The sequence below is a fragment of the Benincasa hispida genome, chromosome 11 (assembly GCF_027475165.1).
Source record: "Benincasa hispida cultivar pf3 chromosome 11, pf3_genome.v1.1, whole genome shotgun sequence".
NCBI classification, from domain to species: domain Eukaryota; kingdom Viridiplantae; phylum Streptophyta; class Magnoliopsida; order Cucurbitales; family Cucurbitaceae; genus Benincasa; species Benincasa hispida.
This window is the reverse complement of record NC_143488.1, coordinates 89,837,612-89,850,243: the sequence shown is the minus strand read 5'-3', so window position 1 is coordinate 89,850,243 and position 12,632 is coordinate 89,837,612. Positions and strand designations below refer to the sequence as shown.

Genomic DNA, 12,632 nt, shown 5'->3' with positions numbered 1-12,632 from the left:
CTTTCCCTTGGCGTACACCTCTCGGTGATCGACCGCGTTTCCCGCATCTCTGTGGTGAAACAGGGACAAACATAATGAACGCAAGGTTGCTTCCATCTCTGAAAGTACTTCTCTCTTTAGTTAACGCATTCTTCTAACCTTCTCTCGACAGATCAGAATGGCATCTTCACTTCTGCTCTCACATGTGAAGGTTCCGTCTAGCATGCTTTAGCTAAACATCTTTATTTCTTTAGCATAGGTTAAGTTACTTGTTTAATTCATATTAATTACTAAGGGATTAGGAAAACATCGTGGAGAAAGCGATTAATGGAGGAACAGAAATAGACAGAAATGTGGAAATGAAAGTGATCATGATATTTAATTATAAAATCAAGCGTCTGATACATGGTTGTGAATGATTTAGATAAAGAAGATGAAATACAAGTAATGAATAAGAGTTAGAAATAGATACAGAAGAGTGTCAATGTCTTGACACCGATCTGGATGGAGAGATTGCTTGTCAGTTGTAGATGGAGTGAATGGAAGGATGAGCTTCCCTCTCAGGCTTGCTCAACCATTTGAGTTGATCTAGGTATAGAGTTTCACGACGGAGATTTGGAATGATTCGCCCTGAGACTCACCTCTCGGCCTTGTCTTCTTTCTTCCCGGATCTTCATCGATCAGTGCTCAGATCAGCCTCTCTCTCAATAACCTCGTATCAATTATCCCCAGTATCAAGTATATTTTTCAGTGAATTCTTTTAGAGTATTTATAGATGAAATCTTTGACTCTTTGACTTGTGGTCCCCATTGTATTGTTATGGAAATTACGAGAATGGTGGAATAAATATTCCTTCTATTATGCAATCAGTCCGTAAAAAATGCACAACAGTTAGTTGTACACGTGTCAAAATCCTCCGTGATTGCGCTGCTCATTTGCATCTTTGATCGTGTGCTCGCATGCGGTGTTGTTTTTATTACCGCATTTGGTTGAAGTTCAGCTCTGGATCGATTTTCGCATGCGCCGTCATTGCGTTGATCGTCTATTCATTCCTGAATGATGGGCACAATGCGACGTAGATGCGTTAATCTTTCTCTCTTGAGCCATGAGCGCATACGGTGACTAGATTTCCTGCAAAACATACTTGAAATATTCTTTTCTACCATCGCAATGGTGTTAGTGGGTGGGGTTGCGCACACAATCATGCATTAGACATGGCTTAAGCTATACGTTTACGCCCATGCATCAGAGGTCATGCGTCAGAATGAAAATGCGTTACTCTAGTATGCAATGACCATGTGTTCCTATCACAAGTTTTCTTACGCTCGCGCCAAGTATAACATGAATGCAAGTTTCTCGGGTAATCCAAGGTCGAACACAGGGACTTGTCACTCAATAATGCTTATGAAGCAATGCGTTTGAGGCGATGAATAAAAATAAAAAGAAGAAGTTTAATGGATTTACACACTACTCCTACTCCTAACTAAATAGATTGAGCAATAGAAGACTTGAGATGAGAATAGGTAGATACACAACAACCATTAATGCATATTAATGTTTATTATCTTAAATCGCTCGAGTAATCCCAGTTCGTCACATTAACGCATCACACACCTCTTGGTGGTTAGCTGCATGACTATATCTCTATAATAATGGTTGCATTGAACATAAGATTGAGCCTATCTCTAGGAATAATGCATACTTTGCTTTTGTGCGTTCCATCTCTCACCTTCTCAGACAGTTAGACGTGGCTATTTAACTTATAGACAAGCAATGAAACAACCCATAGATAAGCGTTGCTATAGCCTTTCACCAAGCAAAGATGATTAACTCGTTATACTTGCACAACACACACCTCTCGGTGGGTACTACATGCGTCCTATCTCTAGGCTACACGATTAAGTATGTGATTGCCTTTGATAAATAAACGACGAAGGTAAATGATGATAAAGATAAAGATGATGAAGAAAATGGCATTGAAGAAATCAAGAGATACATTGATTACAAAATGTCTTAATATCTTAAGCTAAAATGTAATACAATATAGAGTTTAGAAGAGAAATGAAGGACTCTGCGTCAAGGCTGCCGGTGGTGCTATGGATGAATGGTGGAGATGTCTCTCTCGAGCTCTATCTCCGGCAAAAGCTCCGGTCGTCACTCGGTCTGGTTTGTGGAGGTGAAGAATTCTCACTGAAAATCTAGCTCAAGCTCTCATCTATGATTGCAAACCTCTGCCTTAAGGCAGAAGTTCAGATGTCTTGAAATGAAGGTCCAAAGGGCTATTTATAGAGTTTAAACGCCAACAGCTATCATGATTGCGTTATGGCTCACTGCTACTTTTGTCGCGGTATGGGCATTGTCGCATCGTCTTATCTTGTTGATACTCCCAAAGTATGTGTCCGAGCTTGATTCAGCTGAAGTATCAACGCGTTCTACCCATATTGTGATCTTCTATTATGGCTATCACTCTGTGGCCGCAATCTCCAAGTGATTATCGCATTTACTTGATCACCACAACTTCCATGCCATGGACGCATGCGATCTAACTTTCAGCAGATGCGTTTGTCTTTGCGGTCGCCTGGCTTTAGCGCATGCGTTTGATTCCTGCGATAACCATAAAAATAGACACTTTGGCACGGAGTAACGCATAATATTGGGGTCAGTGAGGATTTAGGTGCTAATCGATGCAAAACTCAATTTTTCGCAAATTCTAAGTATTATCACCGATTTTCTAATTATTACCCTCATAATTCTAAATAAAAGGCTTATAATAACTAGCATTTCTGCTAGTTATCACAGTTCAATTACATCATATATAATCGAACTCCCTCTTGTCAATTTGAACATTTCAAACTGACCCAAAAACTGATTCTCAACTTGTATCCAAGCTACCAAGGGACCTTATGGACCTATGGCTCGAAGCTCCAATGGTACATGAATAGTTGACTAAACTTTTTAGCCACGAGATCCACCATCCGTTAACTGCTAGGAATTCCACTAAAGACCGACAGTTGAACTCTTCTAACCACAAATATATTTCTGTGTCCATCGAATATAACCAATCATTAGTACGATAACCCTTCACAGATGCTCATAAGTACAGCTGGGCCAATTTATCGTTTTGTCCTTGTAGTTACATCTTACTCCTTAAGTACCACTGATCCCTCTAATAAACAATACAACATAGTCTTACTATGTGTGAACACTTCTTAGGCCATGAGAAGGTGTGTGGCACCACGTCATTCAAGCCCTAGGATCAACCCTTAAGGGAGCAATCTATCTACTTACCCTTGGATCGGAGAAGGAGTGAATTTCATCTTGTGTAGCTGCGTTCCCAACTCTCAAATTAGACGTATCCCCAAAGTGGTAGGTTTGAGTTGGCGACCTGGCCACTCGCACCCATGCAAATAAAAAAACCTCCCTCAATGCCAGGAGTTCCCAACTCACTCAGGATTGAGGTCATGTTACCTATTGTCATCCTAGTGAAGTGAAGTATTTGTCATGAACGACGTTATATAACGAGACGTTAATACTTCGTGGTCAGGTCTTATACAAACTCTTTGTATACGATGCCCCTGCTTGCATGTCCCTACATGAATGATCAGGATCAGACCATCTGTGACAACTCACAACACTTGTAACCATTCCATAAAGTGGCCACATCCGTAGCGTTACCAGGATAAGGTTTTCCTCGTATATCCATATACTACAGACCATTTTGGTTATCACTTAAGACATGTTCTACTTGTATGTCACCACATACATGCTTAAGTTACATAATGACCACCAGAGATTTTAGTTTATTGGTTTGTGGTAAAGAAAATAAAACATCCAATGTGCAAAGTCAAGAAGTGAAGAAAATATCATATATACATCACAAGCATTTGTACAAATTGTTTACAAACTACAGGATACGAAACTTTAGGGCATCATCCCCAACAGTGATCTCACTGCCGGACGTCGTCGACCGTGAAGCCGCCGCCAGCCGTCGCTCTCGGTCGTGAAGCCTCACCATCTGCACATCTCAAATTCAGTCGTCTACATGTCCAGTTGATTGTTTATTGAAGCCGCCGCCTACAGCCTCACGTCATCCGTTGATTAAGCTCTCTAGTCATCGGTGGATGTCATTTCTTGCTGGTTTTACATTTTAGGGTAAGAGTTATTTTATTTTGGGCAAGCTTTTAGGGGTTTCTTTGAAGATCTTTGATGCCCATAAAATTTTTGGCACTAATTGGTCATTGCCTATTGAATTTCAGTTTTAGGTTCGAGTTTGAAGGGGGTCAAGTTACTATCTAGCCTTGGTAAGCTCGTTGTTTGGGTGATTTTCCGCATATTTTGGGGTTGGTTGTTGATTTTGTATGAGTTTTATTTAGATTTGGAAACTCGTTGACTTATGGTTTGTTTTTTGTTGTTCATGGGCCTTCGATGTCAGACTCAAGTTTGGGGGGAATTTTGAAATTTTATTTCAAGCTGTCTGTCATTATTAAGTGTTTAATTGGCGGTTTGGGGACAAATTCTAGCTAGGCCAAAAGTAGATTGGCTTACCTATTTGTTTGGGCTTACTCGAGGTAAGTAATTTACTATCAGTTTGCCCTCGAATCCAACTGTTAAGATTGATTTTTATACATATATTGATTTTAATTTTATTATTTTTTGAATAATTTATTATCCAACAACTATTAAAAATAGTTTCTTAACACTTTGAAAAGAAAATTTTCATTATCTAAATTGAAATTGAGTTTTTAATTTTAATTCAATATATGAAAATAGTTAAATAAGATTTAAATAAGATTCTTATGTATTTATATTTTACTTTTTTTAAAAAACAAAATTTTAAATAAATAATCTGAGTAATCTGAATCAATCCAACTTAAATATTTCATAGTTGGACCGAGTCATTTTTTAATAATAATTATTTGGGTTGAAGATATTTACCAGTCGAATAATTGAATTAGATCTAAGAGGTTTTTCATTCCAATCTAACAAACCCTTTATTGAACAAAGAAAGTTACAAAAGTGATTACCTTTAAAGAAATAAAGAAAAACCTAGCAAAGATCAGAAGTGTCCAATGAAATTTTATCCCAAAAACCAAAATTCATAATTCCGAAACTAACCCTTTCTCTCTCCTTCAAAATTCAACGCAAAACACATCATTTCATAACAGGTAAAACTCCGTGAAACTCCATTTTCATCGCTCCACATTCTCACAGAGCGAAGAAAACCAATGGAGCGCAGTTTTCTATACAAGGAATTAGCTCCTCTTGCCGGAATGATCGCCGCCGAGTGCGCCACCGTCGGCTCAAACACCGTCTACAAAGCCATTAGCGGCCATGATATCAGCTTCTATGTCTTCACCTTCTACACTTGTCTCGCCGCCTCTCTCGTTCTTCTTCCTTTCGCCTTAATCTTCCGCAGGTATCCAATTGTTCCAATTCGATTGTTGTTCGTTGGCGCATTTTGCCCTAATTTTTTTTTTCCGATTGGAGTTTTTCAGATCTGGCGTTTTTCCGTCCGATAAGTTGTCATTCTTCCTCAGATTGATCAGCCTATCGGCGATGGGGTATGAATTGTGATTAATTGAAGATTTAGGGTTTGGACTTGGATTTTATGTGATTGATATTGTTTGATTGTTTGATTGTGATTGAAGAGTTGGATGTCAGCTATTTTCGTATAAAGGATTGGAGTATAGTTCGCCGACGCTTGCTTCCGCCATTAGCAATCTCATTCCTGCTCTTACTTTTATCTTGGCAGTTCTCTTTGGGTATTTTCTTTTTCTTCTCCCCCGCATATAACTTCATATTTCTTTTTCTAATAAGAAGAATTATAATTTTAATGTGCAAGTTTAGAAAAATATGTGTTTAGTTAGTTTCTAAGGGGGCATTTAGATAAGAAATTGTCTTAGGTCATGATAATTAGGATTATAATATCCTGATCAAATAGGTTTATTCTTATAAATTTGAAGATTAAAAAGGGATATTTTTAAAATTCAGGCACCCAACTCATCTTTTTCAAAATTTGAGAACTAAAAAAATAATTTATTTAATATTATATTTTATAAGCACGTGACGTGAATAGAAAAAAATATCTTAAAGTTAACAAGTTTGGTAGGGGAAAAAATAATTTTAAATTCTTTATCTTATTTGGCACAAAATTATTAGAAATAAGTTCCTTGGATGGTAGCTGAAAAAAAGTATATATATGAATTGATATAATAAAATAGGCTTTAATTTTGACTTAAAGTTAAAAAAGATCATTTTATTAGGAAAATTTGTTAATGTAAAAAACGATTTTTATTAAGGGTGCTAAAAAAAACATGATTTTTTATTCTCTTTCATGTAATACAGATAATCAATAGTGGAATTCATTTATAATCTATTGTAGGTATTTGAAATTCTTCAAAATTTTGAACAAGAATACACAACATTCAAGTTTAAAAACCTTTTTAAACACAGTTATATTTCCTTTCACAAAAAGGGAAAAAAAATCCATTTTAAGACAAATCTTTAGTTTTATTTTCTTATTTTATTTTTAAAATTTTTGAGTTTGGAAGATTTAAACCTAAATTTTAATTTAAATACCTTAATCAGTTGAACTATCTACCAGTCATGTGTTAAATTTTTGTGGCCTCATATTCATTATCCTTTTTATTTTTCATTATTTTTTAGTACATAGATAGATGATCAAATGATAATTACATGGCATACCCTTTTTTTCCTTGATAATTATTTTTTTTACCTTAATTAGTGGTTTTCTTAGGACGGTTTTCAAATAAAAAAAAAATTAACCAACTTATTTATAAATAGCAAAATGTCAATATTTATCAGTAAAGATAACGATAGGCTTTTAGCACTGACTGATAGAAGTCTATGCAATCTATCATTAATTGATAATAAAATTTTATTATACTTAAAAATATTTTTTAGCAATGTTACCATTTAAATACAATTACCTTTTTAAAGGGTGCCACAATGTGCTGTATAAATGTTTCCAATAAAATTCTATTGACGTCTGTAACAAATTTCAATTTTGTCCGGAACTAAGGAAAAAAAAATCGAGTGGCCAATCTCAGCTTTAATCTATAGATAAGTGCAAATTATCCTTTTAAAAGTTAATGATTTGATTATAATTTTCACCATAAAAAAAAAAAAAGAAAAGAAAAGAAAAGAAAAAACCAAATGTCCATATGATAAAAAATCAAAATTGTATTTTACCAAGTTTCTTTTTCACTCATTTGTATCAATATCAACGTAGTTCAATTGGTTAAATCATATATTCTTAGTTAAGACATATACGCATAATCAAGTCAAAAGTTTAATTTTTCTCCACATATTATAGAATTAGGAAAAAAATCATCTTGTACCATTTGACTTATTTGTTAATAATTCTTGTTAAACACCATTTTGGTTTAGTATTTTGAATTTTATTTTATTTTTAAAAAATATAAACAGGCACAGTTTGTTTGAACTCTGAAGTTAGTTTTCATTTTATTTGGCCAAGCATAAGAATAAGAACACACAATAATTTTGAGCTTATTCTATTTTAATCTTTAAAGGTCCAAATTTAACCTTTATATGTTCTAATAAATCTTAAAAAGGGTTAGTTTGAAGTTAATTTTCATTTAACTTGCCCAAAAAAAAAAAAAAAATAAATAGAAAAGGTAATACAAGTTAGTTTAAACTTTTAAGTTTGTGTTTAAGAAATTCTTACAACTTTAATTTTCAATGTTGAGTGTAATAGAACCAAGTTTATCCAATAATAAGTGTATGAATTTTCAATTTTGTGTCTCACAGATATTCAATTTTTTTTAAAAAAATTAAATAAGATATTAGATATAAATTTTAAATTTTTATCTAATAGAACTCTACACTTTTAATTTAGTGTTTAGTATGTCTATAGATTTTATAAAATGTCAAATAAGTCAAGGACATGTTAGATACAATCTAAAACTCAAAATTTATTGAGCACAAAATTTAGTGTGTAATTGCTTTTGTAAATATATCAATTTACACTTTCCTCTAGTTTTATTTGACAAATACAATGTGAAATTTATTAATTTTCACAAATAAATCAATTTAGATATTTATTTACAAATATATTTTTTTAAATTGTATTAATTTTCAAATATGTGTATACTTCTTTAAATCTCATTTTTACATCATGGTCGATTCTAAGAAAATTCTTCGAAGTCTAAAATGGATTGTGCTTCTCTTGATATTAAAGTTTAAATCATCGCATCTTCATTTGTTTTAGAAGATGGAAAAAAAACAAAAAACCTTTAAATTTTAGATTTCTGATACTGTTGACATTTTCCCCCCTTCTTTCATATTGCTTGGTGACAAAATCATGACATGTCTCATGCTTAGGTGGTTTATTTTCCACGTAGTAAGCGTTAGAATTTAGATATCCATAAGAAAAATATTGCTTCAAATATTTAAATTTTGAATTCATAATTGTTATTTAGAGGAGCAAAGTCTAACACAAAAATAGTTAACCGGTGGATAATCATTTGATATTTTATTTTTAATTTTAAAAATTTAGACTTGTTTTCCAACTATTTTTTATTCATAATTTTTATACGTCCTAATTAAACATATGATTTTTTAGCTAATTTTTTTTAAAAAATAAATTTCTAAAAACTACTCTTTTTTTTAGTTTTTAAATTTTGACTTTAATTTTGGAAATACTCTTAAAATATAGTCAATAAAACATAGAAACTAATAGATTTAAATGGTATCTATAGACTTAATTTTTAAAAATAAAAAACTTAAAATCAAATGATTATCAAACTTGTTTTAATTTTTCTTATATGTAAATATATATTTTTGTTTCTATCTCAAAAAAAAAAAAAGTATTTTTGTTTCTCCTGTACGCTTTTATAAATAATGTTTACTGGAATTGTTATTTTGTATAATTTTAATATAGAATATTAAAATTATATGTGTATGTATGTATAGTATTCAAGAGAATAAAATATTTCTACAAAAATATTCTATATAAGATTTCTACAAAAATATTCTATATAAGTTTTTTTTCCAAAAGAAATTAAGCAAAGATTCCGTACAAATTAATAGTGTAGGGTAGGTATGAATTTTTTAGATTTTACTTCATAATTATTTTTAATTAATTAAATAAAGTTAATGCCAATGATCACACTAATTATTATCGGAAACTCAAGGGTAAAGATGTAAAATATTAAAATCTAAGGACCAAATGAAAATAAAATTTAAATTGTAATCTTTTAAAAATTAGGAACTAAATGAATGTCAAATGTAAAAATTAGGATAAAAGCGAGTAATATTTTAAAATTTAGTGAGCAAATAAAAATTAGACCCAAAATGTAATGACCAAAACATATTTTCCGAAAAGAAAATTCTCCACTATCCACATTTCAAAAAGATTAATACCCATTTATAATTTTTTGGTTATATTAAATTGTCATAAAAGTTAGAGATTTCATTTTTTCCATTCTCCGTATTGTTGGACGCACAAAAATTAAAATCATAAACTTATTCTTAATCTCTTGATTAAAGGTTCAAATATTCACTTTTTGGAAAAAAAAAAAAAAAGCAATCACAGAAGTACAATTTCTTTAAAATTTATTTAAGGTCTAAACCCATATAAATTTGCTTTGGTATAGGATGGAGAAACTAGCTTTGAGAAGCTCAAGCAGCATAGCCAAAATCGTTGGCTCGACAGTCTCCATAACAGGTGCGTTAGTAGTGGTTCTTTATAAAGGTCCAATCATCCTATCAAACCCATTTTCTAGGCCAACAAGATTGAATCTTCCTCCTCGTCCTTTGGGCTCTTCCCAACCAAATTGGATCATGGGTGGCCTCTGCTTTTTTGCTCAGTACCTTCTCAACTCTTTCTGGTACATTGTTCTGGTAATTTTCCTCCCATTTATCCAACCTCCAGCTGTTCTTGTGAAAAACCTTTGCATATATAATATCAAGACATTATCCAACTAGTTGAATGTTCGTTTCTTAATAAGTATATGAGAAATCTGTATCACTTGAGCTAGTTTCTAGGTTGAGAAAGACTCCTTTGACACTGACAAGTGGTTTCACAACTAAGATTATGGAAACTCGCGCAATAGTCCATTTGAGACTGATTGAGTTGGTATTGGTGGCGAGACAACGTAAAATCTGATCCTGAGAAGCACCTAACACTTTAATTTGGGTAATGTCTTTGTCCAACATGCGTTAGACACTCAAGTCTTTGTTGGACACATGTCGTGCACTTATTAGCACAAGAGATATATGTCAGACATAAGTTTTGAAGCAAATATGGGTCTGAAACTTATCACGCACATGTTGAACCATTGTTAGGCATGGTAAATAGTCCTAAATAGTAACATAAGACAAAAGTAAAAACTTCCTTGTATAATATATATCTAATGAAGTCTTTGCTGTCTCTTGTCTCTGATTTATAGAAAATGATGTGTCACATGTTTGTATAGTGTTCTATGTCTTCTTATTTGTATCTGTACTTCTTAGTCTGATCTTTTATAGACTAATATGTTTTGTTGCGTGGTAAACATTATATATAAGTAGTCAAATACTTTGTATATATTCTAATGATGTTTGGGTTAGCATATATTAGTTCTAAAAGGGGTTGGAGTTAGTCTGATCTTTTATAGACTAATATGTTTTGTTGCGTGGTAAACATTATAATGGAGAATGACAGTAGTGATACAAATGTTATTTACAGACCCAGACGATGAGCATATATCCAGATGAACTAGTTGTGGTGTGCTTATTCTATGTGTTTGAGGTGATAATAGCTGCACCAATATGCCTATTAGCCGAAGTCAACATGGGTGCTTGGAAGCTGAAAAATAGTCTGGAAGTGGTTGCTGTTTTAAACTCGGTAAGAAGAGAAATGATTTGAATTTTGGTGAGAGAAGAAGAGAGATTGTGTGGTTGGTTTAAAATGTGGAGTTTCTTTTTGTTGGTGTATTGTATATTGATAGGGATGTGTGGGTCAATCCTTCGTCTCTGCAATCCACACATGGGGTGTACATGTCAAAGGGCCTGTTTATGTATCAAGTTTCAGGCCACTCTCAATTGCCATTGCTGCTGCTACAGGTGTTATTTTCCTTGGGGATGATCTTCATCTTGGAAGGTGCATCTCTCTCTCTCTCTCTTTCTCTGTGTGTGGTCTGTGCATTATTATTTTGAGTCATATGGAAAATATAAATATGCAATGTTGTATATGGTAGAAATAGGAGTTTAATAAAGTAATCACAAATAAAACTTTTTCTTTTGGGTAAGAAACCAAATTTTCATTGAGCAAGGGAGGGACTCCAATCCAGACGGAATCAAATCAAGATCATAATTACAAACAGGCCTAGTGCGTCAATGCCCACAAATAGGCATTTTTCCTCACCACCTCCCAAACTTCACCACATGACCTCTCCACCCTTCTAAAGAATCTAGTGTTTCTTGATCTCACGCCCCACAAAATAGCAAAAAAAAAAAAAAAACCTAGAATGCCACAAAACTTTGTCCTTTCAGAAAGATGAACTTAGGAGCACCTCCTCTATCATAACATAATCTTTCAGATGTCATGCAAAACATAAACTCATCGAGTTCGGTCATCGAGACTAGAGAGTCTAAACAAACCGACAACACCACAAGGAACTGAGTTGAAACTTTTTAAACATTAGAGGCTAATTTTTTCATTATAAAAAAAATCAAACATTAGATATATGTATATTTAACCTTCCCAAAACTTTGATATTGCGTAGCTTAAACCCACCTGATTTTTCTTTTGATTTCACCAAAAAGCCTCACACTTGAGACTATATTTATATCTCAAGCCTACTTTCTTTTTCCGAAAAGAGAGATGAATTGGTTCATATTGTCTGGCAACTAAAATGCATATTTTTTATGTAGTATTTCAATGGAAACATCCATTAGGCTAAGTCAAAGAAAAATATCTATTTTAGTTCTTGGTTTCATTATCTGAAAAAGAATAGCAACTCAAATTTTCTTCACTACACGGGAAATTATGCTTCAAACACTGGGTTTGTGTAGTAAAATGAAGTGAAAAGGATTCAAGTCTTATTCAATTTTTGCTTGTCTGGCAGTATAATTGGAGCAATGATAATAGCAAGTGGATTTTACTCTATAATGTGGGGGAAAATAAAAGAAGAGGACTTGAAGGGACAGGATGGTTTCTCAAGCTTGGAGTCTTCATCCAAAGATAAGATTCCATTGTTGAAAAGCTGTAAAGTTCAAGATGACTAAGGCATTTTGTGAATATACATAGAAACCTGCTGTCTGTTTTGCAACAATGTATTTTGATCCAAGTTGTCAATTTTTGGTTTTTTGGGAATTGAATCATCATCTATTCAATTGTAGATAGCAATTAGCATATTGAACCAAATATTCTTACATGTATAGTAAGTTTTATGTTTAATTGTTTCTTCTATGTTTGGAATGACTTTTCAAGCCCTTCAAATCACTCCATATAAGTATTTATTTTGAAATTTTAATTTAGTTTATGAATTTGACAGTAAAAAGGTGATGCATGATCAGGAGCAAAGTACTTGCTAAAATCTTAGATCTATATGCTTTCAATTATTATTATCACACAGATTTAAATCTTTATATTTATGTGCCTTCAACTAGTTAGTGAATTATAGTTT

General features: G+C 32.9%; 1 protein-coding gene across 1 annotated transcript; it reads left to right on the top strand.

Moving 5' to 3' along the window:
* The first annotated feature begins 5,037 nt into the window (after nt 1-5,037).
* LOC120092129 (WAT1-related protein At5g40230-like) lies at nt 5,038-12,415 on the top strand. The gene is made up of 7 exons (XM_039050341.2): nt 5,038-5,395; nt 5,475-5,540; nt 5,628-5,741; nt 9,618-9,864; nt 10,691-10,849; nt 10,953-11,104; nt 12,072-12,415. The coding sequence occupies exons 1-7, from the start codon at nt 5,205-5,207 to the stop codon at nt 12,229-12,231; spliced, it is 1,089 nt and encodes a 362-aa protein (XP_038906269.1). The 5' UTR covers nt 5,038-5,204; the 3' UTR covers nt 12,232-12,415.
* Nucleotides 12,416-12,632: the final 217 nt, after the last annotated feature.